This window comes from Emydura macquarii, unplaced genomic scaffold (assembly GCF_026122565.2).
Source record: "Emydura macquarii macquarii isolate MOO-44397 ecotype Brisbane River unplaced genomic scaffold, CSIRO-AGI_Emac_v2 contig_295, whole genome shotgun sequence".
NCBI classification, from domain to species: domain Eukaryota; kingdom Metazoa; phylum Chordata; order Testudines; family Chelidae; genus Emydura; species Emydura macquarii.
Genome location: NW_027130432.1, coordinates 14,403,397 through 14,426,269, shown reverse-complemented (window position 1 = coordinate 14,426,269; position 22,873 = coordinate 14,403,397). Strand labels below are relative to the sequence as shown.

At 43.8% G+C, this 22,873-nt stretch overlaps 1 protein-coding gene across 3 annotated transcripts in view; it reads right to left on the bottom strand.

Moving 5' to 3' along the window:
• RANBP10 (RAN binding protein 10) overlaps positions 1–22,873 on the bottom strand; it is a 155,049-nt gene that overhangs the window by 110,148 nt on the left and 22,028 nt on the right. For all 3 annotated transcript variants that reach the window (XM_067553055.1, XM_067553063.1, XM_067553071.1), the window contains exon 3: positions 17,023–17,075. In XM_067553055.1, coding sequence (XP_067409156.1) covers positions 17,023–17,075 — 53 coding nt within the window. The remainder of the gene's footprint in view (positions 1–17,022; positions 17,076–22,873) is intronic.

Genomic DNA, 22,873 nt, shown 5'->3' with positions numbered 1-22,873 from the left:
TGGGCACACTAAATCAGCATTCCCAAACGCGGCCACCAGCAGATTATTTTGTGGCCACAACAGCCTCCAAAGCATGTGTAAATATTGCGCGTGCGCGGGGGGGGAGGGGGGGGGAGAGGGAGGAGAGGAAGGGTGAAGAAGGAAGGGGAGGAACAAAGCAGCAGCTCCTCCCTAGAGCGCCCAGATGTTGCTTGTGTATAGCTGTTACCAAGGGCAGGAAGATGCGTCACCTTTGTGTTTGTGCTGGCGTCTCCAGCAGGGATTGGTGCCCAGCACCACTCAGCCTCCTCAGGGGCTCTGGGAAGCCAGTGTGCACAGCACCGGGGGGGAGCTCTTGTCAGTGAAGGCAGCTGCCATGTTTGGTCACTGGGGCACTCACAGAGGCAGTTCCTCCACTCCCACCTTCCCTGGGGCAGGCTCTCACTGAGGGGTCATGGGAGGCAGAGAGAGAGAGAGAGAGAGAGAGAGAGAGAGAGATCGGTTTGTCAGAGCAGCCACCAGCAGGAATCAGTATCCGTACTCTGAGACCACCAAAAATTTTGTTGCAAGAATCCCTGCACTACATACATCTGAAATGGAAACTGTACACAGGAAACAAGTGAGCTGAAAGAGTTTTATTGGCTTTGAACAAACGTCAGCAGTTTAAAGTGGACCTTAACTATCAAATGTCATGCAAGGTTTGCTTTAAAAATCACCAGGGATGACAGGGTTGCTCAAGGAACCCAAATGATTTCCAGGTTTGTTAACTGTGTCACACAGTACACCCCATTCTTCAATGGAAGCCTCTCACTAGACTAGGAAATTAGTATTTTTCCCATGACAACACATTCTGTTTGCACTTGAGAGGTAGTGCTACTGAGGAAAATAGAAAGCAGCATAAACTCTGGCAAGTCAAGTGTAAAAATATAATTAGGCAGGCCAAAAAAGAATTTGAAAAGCAACTAGCGAAAGACACAAAAACTAACTGCAAAATATTTTTCAGTACATCAAAAGCAGGAAGAATGCCAAACAATCAGTGCACTGGACAATCAAGGTGTTAAAGGAGCACTCAAGGACGACAAGGCTGTTGCCAAGAAGCTAATGAATTCTTTGCATTGGTCTTCACTACAGAGAAAGTAAGGGAGATTCCTACACGAGTCATTCTTTTTTGGTAACAAATCTGAGGAACTGTCCCAGACTGAGGTGTCAATAGAGGAGATTTTGGAATAAACTGATAAGTAATAAAGTCACCAGGACCAGATGATTATTCACCCAAGAGTTCTGAAAGAACTCAAATATGAAATTGCACAACTACTAACTGAGGTATGCACCAGATGACTGGAGGGTAGCTAATATGATGCCAATTTTTAAAAATGCTCCCGAGGCAATGCTGGCAATTACATGCAGGTAAGCCTAACTTCAGTACCAGGCAAACTGATTGAAACTACAGAACAGAAGAACAGAAATATCAGACACAAACGAACACAATTTGTTGGGAAAGAGACAAAACTTTTGTAAAGGGCAATCATGTCACACCAACTATTAGAATTTTTTGAGGTGGTCAACAAACATGTGAATAAGGTTGATCCAGTGGATTTAGCGTACTTGGACTTACAGAAAGCCTTTCACAAGCTCCCTCACCAAAGGCTCTTATGCAAGGTAAGCAGTCATGGGATAAGAGGGAAGATCCTTTCATGGATCTGTAACTGGTTAAAAGGCAAGAAACAAAGGGTAGGAATAAATGGTCAGTTTTCAGAATAGAGAGAAGTAAATAGTGGTGTCCCCCAGGCATCACTCAATGAAATTAATAGGCAGCAGGTGAAAAACAAACAAAAGAAAGTACTTCTTCACATAATGCACAATCAACCTGTGGAGCTTGTTGCCAGGGGATGTTGTGAAGGCCAAAACTATGACTGGCTTCAAAAAGAATTAGATCAATTCATAGAGGGCAGGTCCATCAATGGCTATAAGTCAAGATGGTCAGGGATGCAACCCCATGCTCTGGGTGTCCCTAAAGTCTGACTGCCAGATGCTGGGACTGGACAACAGAAGATGGATCACTTGATAACTGCCCTGTTTCTATTCATTCCCTCTGAAGCACCTGGCATTGGCCACTGTCAGAAGACAGAACACTGGGCTAGATGGACCATTGGTCTGACCTCGTCTGGCCAGTCTTATGTTCAGTTGTTTTGGGAAGTCCTCAGCTTGCTTTCAAACCACACACATCAGGTCAGAGCTGTGACCCTTCTGTGCCTAGGGCAGCCACCTGAAAATGCCAAGGTCAGGGCAGGCTGTAAAAGGAGAGCAGATTCTCCCAGCACTGTTAGATGACACTGAAGTCAGACTTTCCAACCGGCCACAAACTGTGCTTCTAATTCCCCACACGGGTTATCAAGAAGCCAGTATACAAATACACATAGTCCCCTTTACTGCATTTCAGTCTCCAGCTCCCAATCAGCCACCAGGTCCAGTAGAGAGACCAGTTATTTCAACTCTATGCTCTTTAATAAAAAGGTTCCTTCTGACCCCAAAGGGTCAGCCACAGCACCAGATCAATATAAGTTTGGATCTTACCCAAAATACCATGCTGTCAGCCAATCCTTTAGTAACTAAAACTAAAGGTTTATTATAACAGGAAAGAAACAAACTATAAGAGAAATGTTAAATGATTAAAGCAATCAGACACATACAATTGATTTGAAAGTCCATATACATCAGGTTTCTAGAAGAATTGTGGAGTTTGCAGATTTGTATACTCCCTCTGGTATTCATCCAATACTTGGATGGGTCCCAGTCCTTTATTTCACAGCTTCAGTTCAGTTGTAGATGAGCTGATCCAGAGGTAGGTTGGTAGCTGAAGCTGAATCCCAACTGAAAGACAAAATGGCTTCCCAGGCCTCTGCCTTATATATTCTGGCCTCTATCATGCTGTTTATGGAATTTTACAGGAATCAAAAATGGAGTTCAGAGTCACATGAACAAGTCCTGGTGACCCATCAGGTATACCTTTGGCTTTTCCCCCTGGTACCCTTGCATCTGTGGATGTCTCAATGGGCCATCAATCAGGCTATTGTTCTGCCGCCACCCTGTCTAGGGTGTGTCTCATACAGAACAATTTGAAATATAGCTATAGCCAATATATCCGTAACTTCCATTACACATATAAACACATGAACAAAAGTATTATCATCTTACTTAGCATATTATAACCTTTCTAACAGTACCTGACATGGCATATCTCACATGAATTATTATGATTTTGACATACTGATGTCACATAATATAATAAATGCCCCCCCATCCAGCCAGCATGATAAGAGCCATTTCCTAAGCACTCCACCCTGTCCTCCTTCAGCCAAAACTGAAACCAAAGCAAATTCAGGATAAAGCAGATGTCCTGCCCTAAAACTGGGAGTACCAAAGTGTTTCTCCACAGGGAAGGTAGTGATTGACATGGAATCCTGCAGGTAAAGTGCCTCCTGGCTTAATGCTGGAGGGACACCCTGCAGAGATGCTCCCTGCTACTGCCAGTGAGAAAGGCTGGCCACACCACCAGTGCAAGAACCATCATAGCCATGGCTAGAGACCTGCCTTGTCAGAGCACTTAGTGAAGAAGGTTAGCCTTCTAAAGTAACACTAGGCCAGCACAAGCAACATAGGAAGTGTCTGGACAAACAAAACTTGGAAGCCATGTCACCCACTAGAGGCCAAAAAGTCCATCTTCAAAAGAAGAGGCATCAGAGGCCTGAAGCCTTTGGCATTGAACCTGCCATTCCACAGTGAGCCCTGACAGTGTGTGCTGGGAAAGGCTTGGTTGGGGCCTAAACCTGGTGCATTTCCTGACACTCAAGTCACTTGATTCAACATTCTTTTGAAAATTGCTGCCAGATACATGTCCTGTATGTAGTGCTAATGTAGGCTTGTTGGTCCTAGAATATTAGAGACACATGGTGAGTAAGGTAATATCTTCTGTTGGACTAACTTCTGTTGGTGAGAGAGACAAGCTTTCAAACTCTGTGTAAGCTCAAAAGCTTGTCTCTCACCAACAGAAGCTGGTCCAATAAAAGATATTATCTCACTCACCAAGTGTGTCTCAGATACATTTCCTATCAGCCCTGAAAAGGTTAAATGGCAAACAGAGCCCTAATGCATTGCTATGCAATGAGTATAGAATAGACCACATGAGCTCACTCTAATAATGAGCACAGATCTCTCCTGAAAGGGTGATCTGCATGTGACTTCATAAACAGGTTCACAAGCTCCATGACAGCAATTCCATGCTAACCAAGAAACAGTTACAAGGTCTTGAACATTCATTAACTCCTTACTGCACTTATCACACTCAGAAAGAGGACGCACAGTCATTCAGCAAGCAGCTTCCAGATTTAACATAACAGTACAAATATTACCTCACCTCACCCACTTTGTCTCTCCAATATCCTGAAACTGACACAGCTACAACAACACTGCATATAAACAATACAAAGACATTCAAACAGCAGACTGACACATTCTGTGCCTAAAGCTTGTCAGGCAGGAATTTCCATGCAGTCTGTGGGTTCTAGTTCCATTTGCAATCAGGAGTGGGGCTAGCTAACTTTCAAACCCAGAAAGAAAAAGATGTTCTGTGCTAGGTAAATGACATTGCAGACACGGCTTACCCCCACCCCAGACATCCAGGGTGCCTAATCTGACGAAAGTATTTAAATACGTCATTCGTCTTGGTAACAAGCTAGGGGTAACAAAAGTTTTAGAGCAACTTGCTGATGTCATCTTAGTCAAGTTACTAAACATTCATAAACTCGGTTTATATATCTACAAAACTGATCATTACTACTTACTTCACAAGGCAGTTGGGATGATTAGTGTTTGTGATGTTATTTGGGATCCTCAAATTAACGACTATATAAGTGCAAAATATCATTAATTACTGTCTACTAGGAGTATCTTCACTGAGAATCCCAGAAACCATAACAATTATCTAAAAAGCTGACAAGACATTTGTAGATTTGATAAGATCCTAAATTAACAACTTTTTCAATAAACTTTTAAAAAAAGTCTTCAGTTTGAATGAAGGTTTCTCATGTAGCTGGAAATTGATTTGTAGTATATGACATAGCAGCCAAAGGGGAAGAATAAAACTGAAAGAGATACAGAGAAATCTGTTCAGAAACCAATGTAGTATTCTCTAGACATACGCCAAATAATTAAATTTCACGGGGCCCACTGCTGAAGGAATAAAAGCAGGTTGTACGTACTCTCTCACTTTATGAAGCTGTCCTGTTTAGGAGAACTTACAGGGGTTTAAAAAAACTAAATAAGTGTTGTGGGGGAAGAAAGTACAGAAGGATATGAAAAACTAAGGTATTTTCTGCACAAAAAGCTGTACTGCTTTAAGTATACAAGTATAGTTCAAGAGGTACATCCCTCAGTAGGACACAGTTATACCGTTAAAAAGGTGCTTAAAACTCATACAACTATTCCTGTACGAAAAGGGAGAATAAACTATATCAGTATAAGGTGCTTTTATACCAGCATAACTGCAATCACATTGGAGGGCTTGTACCAGAATAAACTTTTATGGTTAAAAAAAGATCATCCCTAACTGAATTAGTTATACCAGTTCAAAATATGTGTAGATCAAGCCTAAAGCCTAATCTACATGCAAAAGCTGCAACATTGAATTTAATTCAGATTTTAAACTGATTTAGTTAAAACAGTGCTAATCCACATAGATAGAACTCTTATTTTGGTTTAAGGGGCTTATTTTGTTTTCAATTTAAATCTGTTCCCAATTGATTTAAACTAAACCAAAATAAGAGCATCTTTGTGGTTTGCACTGGTTTAAAGTCACATCTTAGGTTACACCGGTGCAATTTCTCCATGTACATAAGGCCTAAAATCATGTACTATTAAGCTAAGGTTCAGTCCTGAGTTCCACTGACACATAGAACCCTTACCTAGCATAAGAAAGTATTGCAGGTGTTACAAAATTACACTTGGCTGGCATATCACAATCCAGTTAATATGATGTAAGAGACTGAATATCAATGAAATCAAGATGACATGTCTGGTTATGGTATTTAGACACGATTCCCTGTCGCAGCTTGGCCTGACAGGTGGCTGTCAGGTGAAAAGAAGATTGAAAATTATTAAAAACAAGCAAGTCTAAGGGAAAGAATCTGGCTGCAGCACACCTTCCCCAGAGAAAAAGAAATTCTACTGCCTCAGCCTATTCCAGACTTAGGTTCAATTCTGGCCATTCTTACTCAAAACCAACACTGAAGTATACGGAATTCTGTCTAATACTGACTGGATGATGTGGCTTTTGAACACTTCATTATGAGAAGCAGGAGTCTCCTAAAAATTCATGGGAGTACTTTATGCTACAATACACATTTCTGAGGACTTAGCTACAAAGTAGTCAGTCAGCATGAAGTTCAGTTAACCTGAGAACAGATAACTCTTGCTGTCAGGAATAAGAGCATCCATGTGAAAGACAGGGAAATCACAGGAACACAGTGGTTCAAAAGACAATTTCATCTCTGATATCCTCTAACAGGGAGAAGTCACATATATTGCAAGCCCTTATGAGTGACTGGTACAAGCTGAATTACTACTGTGCTGAGAAGCTATGGTGAACCATAATCATTCATCGTTTCAGTTTAATATACCAAGTTGATGTGGGTAGTTTCTTTTGCAGTTCCAGTGGTTTATTCCCTTTTCCTTCAAAATTATATTTCTCTCACAGTCAGCTGGGCAGACCAATTGTACTGAGGTGCATGGAAAGGAGCATGCCATACAATTAAAACAGATAAAGACCAACTACTAATTAAAAATTTCCAGGAAATTAACTCTACATATTACATGCATGGGACTTTGAAGACACTAGCTATACAAAGGAATCCTTTTGCAAAGACAGCCTACATAAATGCACAGCAGGGAACCCGCAGCCAAGTCCACTGCATGCATTCGAGAGCTTTGTGACAAGGATTACCAGTGCAGACTGCTACCAGCTGGTCCATTACTGGTGAACAATTTACATGCAAAGAACTACATCTCAAATGTTAAGAGTCCACCTAAATAGGAAGGTTCAAGCAAAGACTTCAGATAGGCTGGTAAGAGGAGAAGCCAGGCAATACTAACTTAAATTAGACCTGCCTGACAGTGGGAGTTGCTGCAAGCATGGGGTGCCTCTCCTGCCCACCTATCTCCCCCCACCCAAATCCACTCAGTGGAGTAATGTGCTGTCTACAAACCACTGTCTGGAGTTCCTCTCCTCCAGTTCCATCCTAGACCCTCTCCAATCCAGCATCCACCCCTTGCACGCCACTGAAACTGCTCTCAAAGTCTAATGACCTCTTCCTAGCCAAAGCTCAGAACCACTTACTCCATCTTTATCCTCTTTGACCTGGCAGTCATCTTTGACATCATTGACCATGCTCTTGTTTTGAAATCTCATCCTCTCTCAGTTTCCATGACTCTGTCTTCTTCTGAGGTATGTCTACAAAGCACCGGGGAGCATGCTTCCCAACATGGGTAAACAGACACATGCAAACTCTGCTCAAGCTAGCTAGCATGCTAAAAATAGCAGTGAGACTGTGGTGGCACAGGCAACAGCTCAAGCTAGCCAGCTAAGTACAAGCCTGCCTGACCCCCTGGGTACATACACAGGGGCTAACCTGGGCTACCACAGCCATACTGCTATTTTTAGCACAGTAGCTGGAAAAGAGCTAGCATCTGTCTAACTGTGCTATGCAGAACCCTCCCAGCTGCTGTGCAGAACCCTCCCAGCTGCTGTGCAGACATACCCCTGGTTCTCCAACCTCTCTGATTGCTCCTGCAGAGTATCTTTCAGAGATCTTCCTCATCCCCTCCTCCAAGTTTCTGTGTGGGTTCCACAAGGTTCCGTCCTTGGTCCCCTTCTCTTCTCCCACTACACCTTAGTCCTGGGTGATCTCATCCACAAACACAAATTCAACCACTGTCTCTATGCATGTGACTCACAGGTCTACTTCTAGTCCAGATCTGTCTCCTGCCCAAACTGAAATCTTGGCCTGTCTCTCTGACATCTCCTTATGGAATTCTAGTCACCAGCTCAAGTTCAACATGACCAAACCGAGCTCCTCCTCTTCCCAGTGCCTCTTTCCTGGATCACGGCAGACATCACCACCAGCCTGCCTGGCACTCAGGCCCATCCTCTGGTTGTCATCTTTGACTCAGATCTCTCGCTATGTTCTCTTATCCAGGTTGTCTAAATCTTGTAGAATCTTTCTATCTAACATTTCTAAGATAGGGCCTTACGTCTTCAGCCACAGTGCTAAAACTCTCAAGTCACATCTCAATTACTGCAACATCCTTTTCTCTGGCATTGACGCAAGCAATATTGTCTCCATTCATCTCCGTTCACAGTGCTGCAGCAAAGATCGTATTCCTACCCCGTCGCTTTAGCCATATCATCCCTCCACTGGCTCCCCCCTTCTCTAGCACAAACAAACTATTTGTCTTCACTTACAAGGCCCTTCAGGGCCTATCCCTATTCTACCTAGCATCGCTCATTCACTGTTGAGATTTCGACTCCCACCTCTGACTGGCCCATGATGCCAATTTTCATTCTCCCACACATCAAATTTTTTAAATAAGCACCTTCGTACTACCTCATTACCCTCCTTCAAACTCTCCTTTACCATGCTGTTTTCAAAAAAGTTGACAACAGTTTAGCTACTGATGTGCTGAGACCACTGCTTGTCATGCTAACCAACACTGTTTCATTGTTTCCTTGTGCTCCCCATCCATCAGTATTGTATCATCTTTTGTCTCTTGTCTGATACTTAGATTGTAAGCTCTTTAGGGCAGCACCTGCTTTGTTCTGTTCGTATAATAACTAACGCAAAAGGGCCCAGTCCATGACTAGAGCCCCTAGGCACTACAATAATATACATTGTTATTAATAGTGAGATACAGCAAAAATTCAAACTTGTCTTCCTGACCAACCATCCTGGTTACCTCTCTAATATACTGACATCAGCGGTCCCCCGGATACTTCAATCCCCAGGAAGCATTCTGGTTCTTCTGTAGAATCAAAGAAACCACAGATGGAAAGTACCTATTAGATGATCCAGTCCCAGAGCTGCATCGTGTCCTACAGTCTTATTTTAAACACGCCGAATAGTGGGGCTCTCACTACTTCCCCAGCCACCTGATTTCAAAACAAAAGATATTTTTCCTGATATTCAGCTTAAATTATCCTTTTCTTTACTTCATCCAGTCACTCCTAGTTGTAACGTCATGCATCAGCCTAAATAATGCCACTTCAGTGTTTATACCATACCTGTATTTGGAGATTATGACCTTCCACTCCCCACTTTATTAGCCAATCTACAGGCTTTGATTCTTTCCATGTGCTCAGTCTCCCTGATCACCAGTGCTGCTCTTTAAAATTCCAGCTTGTCAATAGCTTTTTGGTAATTCAGTGCCCAGAATTGAATATACCAGGTTTGCTCCACTATCTGGATATATGGGTCTTTACCACTGAACTTAAAATTCATTTTCCACTCACCGCACCCATCACATGGGCTCCATTAACAGACATCCTGAGATGCCTATTCTCTGTTTAGATAAGTTATTTACATTTTAAAGCACCTGATGCCCATGTGTAATAGTTATTTGACAATAGTGCTCAAGTCCTATTCAGATGGAAGTTCTGAAACAAGTGTTAAAAAAATTAACACATATAATAAAAATAATCCTATTGATATCAATTGATCTCTGCTAAACTCTTGCTAGAAATGTGCATGCTATAAAGTATATAAAATAAGCAAACCAAACAGGAAGATAATTCTTCAGCAACATCAGTGTGAAATCTAAACATGGAAGCTAGCTGGAAACACAAGAGCCTGACCTAAACAGTTTAGTTTGGTAACTAAAGGTATGTCTATACTGCAGAGTGAAGTCGACATACTTAAAGTCGACTTTCACCCACTGATTTTCAGAAGTCGCTGGAGCGTGTACACACCACACTCTTTGCGCTGGGCTCGTGCATCCACACTCGCCACGCTTGTGTCGACATTCAAAGCAATGTACTGTGGGTTGCTATCCCACAGTGCAACTAGCCCCGGTGGCTGTTGGGACAAGTGTCATCGTCCCATGATGCAAAACTCCTTCCCCTTTCCTTCTTCCCCCAAACAAACAGGACACCAATTTTCACGCCATTTGTTTATTCCGTGCGCTCGCCATTGCTGCAGAGACATGGAGCCAGCTCAACTCTGCACTATTATTGTGAGCGTCACAAATACATTGCAGCTTATCATTGAATATTTTCGAAGTAGAGCAAGAAGCCGAAGCACAGGCAACTGCAATGCCACCGAGGCTGCCCTGCTACAAGCCAACGAGCGGCACAATTCCCGATTGCTGCAGGACATAACCCATCATCTGCAGTCTGTGGAGCACCAGTTCTGGTCCCGGGAAACAAGCACAGACTGGTGGGACCGCATCGTTATGCAGCTGTGGGATGATGACCAGTGGCTGCAAAACTTTCATATGCAAAAGGCCACTTTCCTTGAACTTGGCTCGGAGCTAGGCCCATCCCTGAAACACATGAATACTAGCTTGAGACAAGCTCTAATGGTGGAGAAGAGAGTCGCCATCGCTCTGTGGAAGCTGGCAACCCCCGACTGTTATTGCTCGGTTGGAAATCAATTTGGAGTCGGTAAATCTACAGTGGGCACTGCTGTGATTCAAGTGTGCAGGCCCATCACTAGACTTCTGCTATGAAGGCTAGTGACTTTGGGGAAATGTGCAGGACATAGTGGATGGGTTTGCCGCGATGGGGTTCCCAAACTGCGGAGGGGCCATTGATGGGACGCACATCCCTATCTTAGCGACTGCCCACCTAGCAACCGAGTACATAAACCTAAAGGGGTACTTTTCCATGGTCCTGAAGGGCCTTTTGGATCACAGGAGTCTTTTCACTGACATCTATGTGGGGTGGTCTGGGAAGGTGCATGATGCGCGCGTATTTCGGAATTTGGGCTGTTCTCTAACATGCAGGTGGGCACTTTCTTCCCTGACCAAAAAATTCACATTGGGGGTGTGGAAATGCCAATAGTGATCCTGGGGGATCCTGCTTACCCCTTGTTCCCTTGGCTAAAGAAGCCGTACACCGGGCACCTTGACAGTGACAAGGAGTGTTTTAACAACAGGTTAAGCACTTGCAGAATGGTTGTTGAATGTGTGTTTGGGCGTTAAAGGCCAGATGGAGAAGTCTGCTCACTAGGCTGGATATGAGTGAAAAGAACCTCCCGTCAGTGATATCTGCATGCTCTGTTCTTCATAATGTGTGTGAAGCGAAGGGAGAGAGGTTCCCCCAGGGTTGGGCTGTGGAGGCAGAAAGACTGGCTGCCAATTATAAGTAGCCCGATGCCAGCAATACGCTGAGAGCTAACCGAGGAGCGCTTTGCATTAGGGAAGCATTGAAAACCAGGTTCTGCAATGAGATGCAGGACTGATTTCTGTTCCTGTCTGTTATTTGCCTTCGTTCAACATCCCCCCCACCATTGATATCAGTACCATCCAAATCCCTTCCAAACAAGATATGATTTAATAAAAAAACATGTTGAAATGATGCAAACTTTTATTTATGAACATTCAAGTCATGGGGGGATTGGGGGGAGTGTTCATTCACAGTCTCAAGGGTAGCGTGGTTTCTTTCAGGCCAGCTGTCAGCGGGGCTGCCGCTGCTTTCTGCTCGCCTCCACCGGGGCGAAGTGCATCACGTACTGCAGCCTGGCCATTCTTCTCCGAGACCTCTTCAGGGTGTGGGAGGTGCAGGGCAGCAAAGACATAGGTGGAGGAGTGTTATTGGAGGGGCTGCAGCGGGACTCTGTCCGACCTCTGCTCCTCCTGAAGCTCCACAAGCCACCAGAGCATGTCTGCCTGGTCACACATGATTTGCAGCACCTCCTGCGTGGTGCTGCGATCATGCTCCTGCATTTCTCTGCGACTCTCCCTGTCGATGTCCATATTCTGGGACAAGGTCAGCTGCTACACTCTGAGCTCTGTCTGTGGCCGCAGAGGCGTTCGTGAGCTTGCCAAACATGTTGTCTCTTGATATTTTTTTCCTCTTTCTAATCTGCGATAGTCTTTCCACAGCATTTTTAGAGGGTTGTGCCAAGGTGTCTACAGAACGAAAAGAAATGCACAAGGTTGTCATTGTTAGAAGATCCAAGAAAATGAAACAATTGCAACTATGTATAAAATACTCCCCTTGCAGTGCACAAGGCAAACCCAGACCCTCATTCCATTCCTAACATCCCAGAAGGGTTGGCTCGCTGTGCCGCTACAGAGATGGTAAGCCAGGGGCACTTTACTGTGCTATAGAGAGGATCAATGATCTTTAAAAAGCTCATTTAAAATGCTCTGTATTAGAGGGGTGCCTGGGCAACATAGTTTAAATTGGATCACCGTTTTGTCACGAGGCGGCCACAGGGTATCTGAGGACAGCGCAGGGGGTTAATAGTCCCTTCTGAAACCAAATCACAATAATTAAAGTGACTTGGTAGGACACTACAATGGGGAATACAGAGGTACAGGGTATCTGCTGTACAGCTCGGGTATTTTAAACAGGCGCTGTCTTCCCTAGGTGACCATGAGCGATATCAGTCTCCTGAGCGTAATGCATGAGGAAAGGGAAGATTTGCTGCATGCAGCAGGGTACCAGCCTGGTCCTTATGCCGCTATGCTGTGTTCCGCCATGATGCTGGCTCCCTTGATTGCAGCTTGGCATGGCAAAGTAGCCTACTGGGGAGGAAGGAACAAAGCTGCCCTCCCCCGAAACCTTGTGCAAAGGATAACAGATTACCTACATGAAAGTTTCCTTGAGATATCAACTGATGATTCTCAGAGCATATCTCTGCACATAAGTAATCTGTTCTGGGGGTAACCCCCTTCCCCCATAAAGTCTGCTAAATACCTGAAATCCCCTTCCTGTCCCCCTCGCCCCCTTTTAAAAGGACAGAACTGCTAAGAAGAAAAAAAAACTCACCAGATGTGCCTTCCCCGGGATCATTATTGCTGTCCTGTGTGCTGCTGGACTGCTCTGGGGTCAGGAATAGGTCCTGATTGTCTGGGAGAATGGACACCCCGCTCTCCTGCACCCTGCTCTCCTCAGCCTCCTCCTCGTCCACGGAGTCCTCATCATTGTCCATGGACTGTGATCTAGCGGAGGTATTGATGCTGTGGGGCGGCACTGTGGTGGGCTGCTGCTGAGAATTGCATGCAGCTCCTCGTAGAAGCGGCATGTTTTTGGTGAGGAGCCAGAACGGCTGTTAGCTTCCCTGGCTTTCTGATATGACTGCCACAGCTCCTTGATCTTCACGCAGCACTGCTGCACGTCCCTGTTGTGTCCCTTTTCCAGCATGCCCTGGGATATCTTCCCGTAAATGTCCAAATTCCTTTTGCTGGCTCTGAGCTGAGCCATAACGGACTCCTTGCCCCACAGACCGATGAGATTTAAGACCTCTGGCTGACTCCATGCTGGAGCGCATTTGGGCCTTGCCGTAGCCATGAGGAGTCCAGCGACCACACTGGCTGCACAGGAAATGAAAATTCAAATTTTCCCAGGGCATGAGGGGAAGGGCCATTTCCAGGTAGCGTGTGCACATAACAGCAGAGTGTGAATGTCCAGAGCGGTCACAACGGGGTATTGTGGGATACTTCCCAGAAGCCATTAATGTCGAATTACGTTACGCTCTGTCTACACTGACGCAAAATTGACCCAATAAAATCGATTTAGGCGCTACACCACTTGCAGAGGTGGTTTTATTACGCCGACTTTTGCCGCGGTTTAAATTCAACAGAACTGCCGTACCAGTGTAGACGCAGGCTTTCAGAGATTGACGTAAGTGACGTTATGTCAACCTCCATCGTCAGTGTAGACCAGGCCTAAGATCAAAGAGCTGTAAACTAAAGATGAAATGCCTATCAGATTACCTGTCATAGTACTGACCACAGAATACTCACTAGGACTTTGTCCGAGTACAAAGGAGAGAGGAGTCTTTCAGAGAAAGAAGCACATGAAAGTTCAAACAAGGAAGCATGGTGATCTTGGAACTTTAAGAACAACCATTCCAGCACAACACTGTCTTAAATTGCAACGAACTGGTTTAGAGCCTGTGTACTCCACAGCAAGCTTGACCTAAATTCTTCAGCAAGGCACCTGGATTTTGCAGCATACCCATGCAGCAAATCAGAAATTCTGCAGCAGCTGCAGATGTTAAAAGAAGTTTGTATTCAATATGAAAGTATATTTCACTAGCATGGTCACCCTGGTAATACTGTATCTTAATATTCCATTTTAATTTTACAGTGCCTCATCATTTTTAATTGTAAGTGTACAGCAGAATTTTGTGCTGAATACACAACTGCCTTGCAGAAATTAACAAGGAGAGACCTGAGGGTTTTGGTAGTAGGGTAAGGGGGCAGCTGGGGCTTTTTGCACCTGCTTTTTGGGACTGTGGCTAAACACATTAGTTGGATGAGTCTGCTGAAGACATCAGAAGTGAAAGAGTAAATGTTGACTTTTCAAGCATCACTGAGGTTTAGTATTAATCCTCATTGAGATGACTGGGCCAGTTCACAACACAGAGCCCTTGTTTTAGCAGGTTGGCAGAGGTTACTGCATCACTCTGCACTTGGTTCATGTTTGTTAGATTCTCTTTGCAACCAAACAGTTGAGAAAAACAATTAATTGAAAGCCTGAAACAGTTCTGCAGAAACGGGTGGGAATCTACAGCAAATTCCAGGACCACAGACTACATGGGGCCCCATATATAATCCAAAAACAGAATCATTACAATGCCTCAAACATCAGGCCTTCCAATACACAAGTATTATTTGATAGTCCTGGGAGAAGAAGTGCTACTAGTGAAATCCAGTAGCTGCTTATTTTTGGCAGCATGACACTCTGAACTTTTATTCATCACAGTGACCATGTGGCCTAGGAAGACTCCAGACCTCTGTAGCCCCTCACTGCCAGTCTTTCGTCAGCTAAAAGGCGTCACTGGAAGGCAGTGTGCACATGTATGCGCACACCATGCCAAGGTTCTGCTGGCTCTGCCAGTGCTGGCAGATACAGATCACAGCAGCACTGGTCTGCAGGACCAGCCTCAGTAGCTGCTTTTCTAACTTTAACTTGTATAGCTATCAAACATATAAAGGGCTGCATGTTCTAGTGGCCTGCAATGCTTTGAATATAAACATGATAGGCAGAGCAAAAATTAAGCCTGAGATTAGACAAAAATGTTCTCTTGCTTTTGACTTCACTCTTAACCCTTGGATAGCTGGAGAAATAGCCAATTTTCCCTCCTCTCATCCCTCTTCACAGCTGCTGCTATTTCTCTCTCCCCAACACCTTGCACAATGCTTCAACAAGATTCTCCCCAGCTCTATTCTGCCACCAGCCTGTACTTCTAGCACCTTAGCGGACTCTGGCTGTCTACAGATTCCCCCACCCAAGATCTCAGCTATGCATTCCCAGCCATCCTTTCTAGTTCAGAGACAGAAAGTTTAGTTGAGAGCTGACTGCAGAAATGTAGGTTCCATAAAGACCACTATGCTATAGATCAGTGCAAACTTGTGGCAGCAGGAAGAGGAGCCAAGGGTCAGGACACATTCCAACCCAGAGTCCTTACATGTCTCACATCCCTGCTGCAGGAGATTTTCACTAACTTCCCACAGTAGCTCTCCTAGAAGATTGCTTGTGCAAAATCCTTCATAAACTGTCAATTCACAGGCATAATACACCTGGGAATGAGACAGTTTAAGCTTTATTGTCTGAGCATTGATAATTTTGACTGCTGTTGTATGCATTGGATGCATTTGTTTCAGTTTGTGCATTCCAATTACTGCAACGGACTTTTTTCCCTAGACTTTGAACACATTAAGATTTCCTTCCCTTGAAGGGCTTGGGCTATTAATGCTAGGACTTAATACTTTTAAAACTGCTTTATTTCCCACTCCCTTCTCTAGGCGAAAACTGGCTATTTCTAACCTCTGATAAAGCTCCTACCAAACAGGAAAAAGGTCACAAACAAGTAACAAAAAAGGAGTCAGTCTCATAGACAGTAAGCGTCCAGGCAAATGCAACTGTTCACAGTTCAGATCATCTGAAATGCGGAAGCATCCACTGAAATGAGAATTGCAATTGTCAAAGAGTTGTCAGAGTTTTGTCCCCTGAACCATTCAGGTAATCTGGAATTTACCTGCGTCTCTTGCCTCTCCTTCTCTACATGTGCTTTAGCTATAGACCATCATATCAACCAACCAGTTATTCTAGTCCATTTGGTCCACTAATGTAAACAAATAAGGTTTCAAAAAAAATTCCTTCTCCCCAACCCTCTCTGATTACTTATCCTCCCTTCTCCCACCCCCATTTATTCTGCTAAACACAGGAACATTCTAATGTCAACAGCCAGCTGAAAGAACTGGGTGGGTCACCAGGACTCAGCATCTAAAACTGAATGTCCTCTTGTTTATTAAGAATTATTTTCAATATTTTGTTCCTTTTAAATCTCCTAAAGAAAGAAAACTCACTAACTCAAAGATCTTATGTTAAAAAGTACTACTAAAAGTAATGTGGCAATATAACAACTGGCAGCAGCTTGGTTGCGAAGGCTCCCAGGCTGGGGGGAGCGGGACATGTGTGTGTAGGGCAGGCATAAAATGCAAGCTTTCTGTGAAGTAGCCTTACAATAGCAGAAAAGAGTTCAAACTCGAAGTGCACAATCAGTGCTTACTTATTTTAGGGCAGGAATCCCACATGCAGTCAGGAGCACCACCCCAATGAGCAAGACCTTTACAGTCATGGACTGGGAAGACCAGCCCTAAAAATGCAAACACATCCATAGCTCAGATGCATCATTCTCCAAACAGCATCCTTGCGTTCCAACCTCTTGAAGAGGAAACAGACCATGTTTTTCTGAGAATCATATGATTCCACTGCAAAGATTAATACACTGAGTACAAACAATTCTTAACATGACTCACCGGGAAGTCTGTTCATGTTGACTCCTTGGGCTGAGAGTCCTATTCCCATGTACCTTCAAACAAACAAATTTCTGTTAGTTAAACACAGAATGGTCAAGTCACATGAGATTCGTCCCTCCAGAAATACAGGAAATCATTTTACAATTAGACTCCAGTGTTTCACTGGAGACTTCCCTTAGCATTTTAATTTGTTTCTGTAATCAAAGAGAAAATGCCTTAAATCGGCCATGGGAACTGATGCATCTCTACTCTCCAACTGCAGCTACATTCCTGCAGCTCCTAATTTGTCTGAAAACTAGAATCTCACAGTAACCAGCAGCAAGCCTCTTGGTTTCAAGCATCAGGAAAAGGTGATGACTTACAAGCAACTGACAAGAGAGTGAACAAGGTTCAAGCATTAGATAATTCTAAGCATCTCAAAACACTGGCTACTGATCCTTACCCAATGTAAATCCACATTACAGTCAAAAAGGCTTCCTACAACAGGCTCCACTTCTGGGGCTGCCTGCTCCAATCCCTCCACAATAGGAAGTAGAGCTAACAGCATCCTCCTACAGTCCTAGGCCTGGTCTGTATTAGAAAAGTTGCACTAGTTATACCAGTGCGAACTTCTAATGTAGACTCACTCAAATCAATTTAAACCCCGTTTACTTTGGAAACTTACCAAATTGAGCTAAACTGATTTAAGGGAGGTTTTACTCAGTTCAAATTAATGTACCTTGAGGGATAAGCACCAGTTCAATTAGATCAATTTTAAAATCTGTTTGATTACACCAGTACAAGTTTGCTAATACTGACCTAACCTTATCCCTCAGCTATTCTCCTACCCCAGGTAGGTTGGAGGGACCAAATATCAGTTGAAATCAGTATATTCACACATACAGAAGTCTGGTAATAGAGCGCTTATCACTTAAGTTTTTCACCTTTATCTAGCATGTACCACTTGATAGACAACCTGGAACAATAGTAGTTACCTCTTCACCACAGAACTGGAATTTGAAGAGCAAGGGAGAAATAAATTGCCAAATCCAAATTAGGATCTCAAAGTACAAATGTGATTAATCAGTCACAGAGACAACTGAACATCCAACTCCAAACCCCTCACACAATTTAGATTTTTATGTTACCCATCAACACTGGTCTCCAAGCTCCTTGCCTGCTTTCTAAGCACTGTCTTTAATTTCAACATAGTAAACAATTAAAAATGGACAAGAGGAAATAACATGCAAATATAAAAGCATCATGATCCTTCACTGTTGCAACTTTCACCAACCCATTACCCTCTCCTCCACATCACCATCCTTTACCAACATCAATGGTACATCTAATTTGGATCATAAACTTCTTAATTTGTCTGTAAAGCAAAATGCACTCCCCCCCCCCCTCCCAGGACACTCAACAGCAGCAATCCTTCAACTCTTCATGAGGAACAAGGGACATTTAAGCATTTGTTTGTTTGAAGTTTAAAACAAGAAGTGACTGGTGTTTATGCAATTGTTCCATGTGTTCAACTCAACATTTTAGATCCTTCAAACACCTGGACCTAACCTTCTGCTGTCTGGAAGTACATAAAAATTGTTGAACTTCCACCCACCATAGCATGCCAAGGCCTAATTCAGCTTGCAAGCTTCTCCTCTTCATTGATCTTGCAAACCCCTAGAAGGTTCGATCCTACAGATTTCAGGTGCCTTTGCCGAGATTGTGTATACTATGGCATTAACAAGCTGAGTACATACCAGTGGGTTTCATCTTTGCAACAGATCTCAGTTTAGAGGAATCTGCCTTTATTCCAAACAGCATGATCAGATCAACATCTGATGTAAATTTGAGGTCAGAACAATCCAACTAAAGTTAAGCAATACAAACCCTGATCTTTGTGTTTGCTCTTGGGGTTCTAGGATCAAACAAATTCTAAGTGAACAAATTCACCCCTTTCCTCTCCCCATCTTGTCCCCTACACACACCCCACAGATCAACACAGCTGGCAGCTGAACTCAGGGAAGGAGTCTGGTGCACAGGTAGAGAAGACAAGTCAGGTTCATATATGAAGCCATTTGGGAGACAAATCAGAAATAAGTTTAAGATGTCTTATGGCCTCCACTACAGACACAGCTAAGAACTGCCTGGAGGAGCTATTCAGATTGATGAAGAGACAGATGCACTTAGATACTTCATCTTGAAGCAAAGGTCAGATGAGCACTATAACCATTTTTCAGACTCTTTCAAGAAAATGTAAGCCTTACTAGAGGTGTCTCTCTTGCACAGGGCAGGAGTACACAAAAGCATTCCACCCCCAGCTGAGTTGGACAGCACATCAGTTCATTTCCAGGGATGTGAAGGAGAAAATTTCTGAAATGTGACCTGTGGACATTTTGCTTTTATGGGGCCTTTCAAGCCAGTAGTGAGACACTGTCCCATTGGATGAATGTCTGGCTTGAGGACTTATTCAGCCCTTATACCTGTACAGAAGTTCAGTAAGCATATGACTTCACTGAAGAGTTACATGGAGCTCTTACTCTGGTGCTGCCCCCAACCCTCCTCCTGTCCACACACAAAATCTTCTCATTCAAGATTCCTGAACAGGCACATTAACATGAATAAACACTTTCTAGTATTTGATCATATTCAGAAGCAAAGTGGCCTTAGTTTGCTTTAGTTTAATTCAACTGCAAAATGAAGTACACTTTATATTGACACTTTTAGTTGATTCAGCTTAATTTCCCATATAGACAAGCCTTGGGAAAGCGCCAATGTTTAATAAATGAAAGTGACTAGCAGGAAGTTACAGCAATAAAACACACCAACTTAAGAGTGAGAGGCAAAAGTTCAGAGAAAAATAAAAATCAGATCCTTTTATTTAAAAAAAATCCCTTTCAATACAACTGCTCAAAAGCAAAGATTGCCTATAGACTCCTGGCAAGTTGCTAGCCTGGCCATAGAACAGAGATACTCAGAGATACCCTCTAAGAGCTTCCAGACAAAGGAAACAAGGTACTGCCGATGCCACTTTTGCTGGCTCATCCCTAGTGCCACTGGTTTTAGGTGCCTGCAAATTGAAAAAATGATGCTACAGAATAGTGACACTGCAACTCAAAGAAAGGATTTTATCTGAGTGATGCATTTGGATTTTAATCACAATTTAACAATCCTTAGCCTAAACAGCCGCTGATCACTAAAGGTTTTAAGGAAATAACATCCTGTGTTAAGTAAATGAATGTATATTGTCAGACAAACAGTTCGTTCTGCAGGGAACATTGAGGACTTAAGGTCTAGTTATATGCATAGAGGTTTGAACCTTCAAGAAAATTGATTAGTTTAGCACTGATGCTGTAGTCAGTGCTGCGCAATATGTGAAATGAAAGAGTCCCACCCCCAAAGAACTTCCAGTCTCAACTTCTTCTGGCAGGGTATCGGCACATTTGTACTGCACTGTCACAAAGTTGATGACCATTATTGGACAATGAACTTGCACACACTACTCTGTGATTTAGCTTGTGGTAGAAGTAGCTAATGGAATGGTTCATGCCAATTTTTTTTACTTCAAGTGCATAGTTGCACTGGCAGTCTCAGCTTGGCTGCACAGAGTAGTTGGCAGGCTTCCCAATAGGTTAACACACTTTTTCCCCAAGAAAACAGAGCAGTACACATTTGCTTTCCTTCTAATAAAATGTCAGTGGTTACAAGAATGAGGCCTCTGTCCTTTATGACTCTGCAAACTGGATGGATGCTGACAGCCTCCACCCTTCTCCAGACTCCATATTAAAAGTTGTTCAAGCTGCATCTCAGTAAGCCCTGCGAACTCCAGTTAATCCTCAGTTCTAAGATGATGCCCAGAAACCAACAGCTACTTGCCCTACAGTGTGGCTTGTCTACACTTGAAATGTAGAGCTTCAGTGTAGACCCAATCTATACTGACAGGAGGGGGTCTCATTTTGGCATAATTAATACACCTCACCAAAAGGTGGTATCTATGTTAATAGAAGAATTCTTCTCTTGACTTAGTGCTTTCTCCACTGGAGATTAGGTGGATTTAACTATGTGGGGCCTTTTCTCAACCCTGAGCGACTTAGCTGGGTTGACCTAACATTTTAACATAGACCAGGCCTCACTCTAGGTCTCTGAAGAGTTGTCAGTTGGATCCCACTGTAGGTTCACATGTGTCTTATGTATGGGAGACTGGATTTCCCCTCCCAAGAGATGTGCCTGTCAGGGCAGCACAAACCTGTGCCTCCTGATGCTCCTGTGTGACAGCATCAAGAGCAGAAAAGCTGCAATTTGAAACCCATGGTAGCTGCGGACTCTGAAAAGTGAGGATGGAGAGCAGGCTGTGGGATCCACGTTCACTACAGCATCTTGAACAACAGTTACCATAGTGTAAGTGACCATTCTCTCTTCAAGTGTGTGTCAGTGTGGACTCTGCTATAGATGACCAGCAAGCAGTATTCTCCCTGGATGGTGGGAATGAGGTGTTTCAGCAGCAGCAGTCATTGTAGTACTATTCCCCTGAATTTGACATCTGATCTGACAGCTAAACCCAGGCATGTGTTTGACAAAAGTCAGTGAGCCACTCCATGCTGTCACTGTATAGACCTGATACTGGCATGTTCCTAAAGCAGGCGGAAAATGTTGCTTGCGTTCAGGGGGAGTGAGCATGGGTGTTTGATGGGAGTGTACACCAGCCAGTTGGTAACAGTGAATATCTCAGTGTATCTATTTCCATATCCCTTGTGATGAGATAACCTTTAGAACACATGGCTGTGGAGAGAAATAAAGAGGGCAACAGTCTGAATGGCTTGATCCCATCAATATAATAAAGGCCTGGATACACCTAGTGTTTGCAGTGTCTCTCTCAGGGCCGAGCATGGCTTCAGGGAGCAGACAGGTAGACTGATTGGTTGGTTTAGATGAAATTCTGAAACTACCTTAGGAATGAGGTTTGGATGAGGTCTTGGCACCACCTTGTCCTTATGGAATATCACATGGGGGAGTTCAGCTGCAAGTGCCTGAAGTGATAGCCACTGGGAAGGCCAGACTGCAGAATGAGGTGATGTCAGGAGCAGACTGACAGAGGTTTGAATAGAAGCTCCTTGAGCCTCTGGAGGACTGTACTGAAGTCTCAGGCAGGAGCTGATTCTCTGAATGTTGGATAAATCTGTAATAGCCCTTTATGAAACTCTGATACCGTGGGGTAAGAGACTGAGTATAACAGTACAGGTGGATGGCAAGCAGGGATCACTGTGAGATTGACCTTAAAACAGAGCTGAACAAGAGGCTGGTCTGCATTAAGCATAATAAGTAGTTGAGGTTCTTCAGAGTGGGTCCAGCCCATGTTGGGCTGTCCATAAAGAACCTCTTCCATTTAGATGAGAAGGTTTTTCTGGTGGATATTTCCTTGCTCTACATCGGGATTTCCTGGACCTGTAGGCAACATCTCAATACTCGGTGCTCACCCAGCCAATGACCACACCACAAGTGCAGTGACTGGGTCTGGATGGAGTATGTGGCCATGGTGTTATGAGATCAGGTCCAGGCAGTCCAGCATCGATATTTGTAGTAGGTCTGTCAGCCAAACCTGTCTTAGCCAGTACAGAGCTATGGGAATGAACGGCTTTGTCTTTTGATCTTTGAAATGACCCTGGGGATCAAAGGAGTTGGTGGGAAGGCATATAAGAGGCCTTGAGATCACAGCAAAAGGATGGTGTCTGGTAATGACTCCAAGCTCATGCCTACCAGGGCAAAAGTTTTGACACTGGACACAGATGCTGGTGGCAAACAAGTCTAGCACCGGAGTCCTCAACAAAGAAATATCAGCTCTATGAGAGAGCACTCATGAGTGGTGACTGTCTGCTTA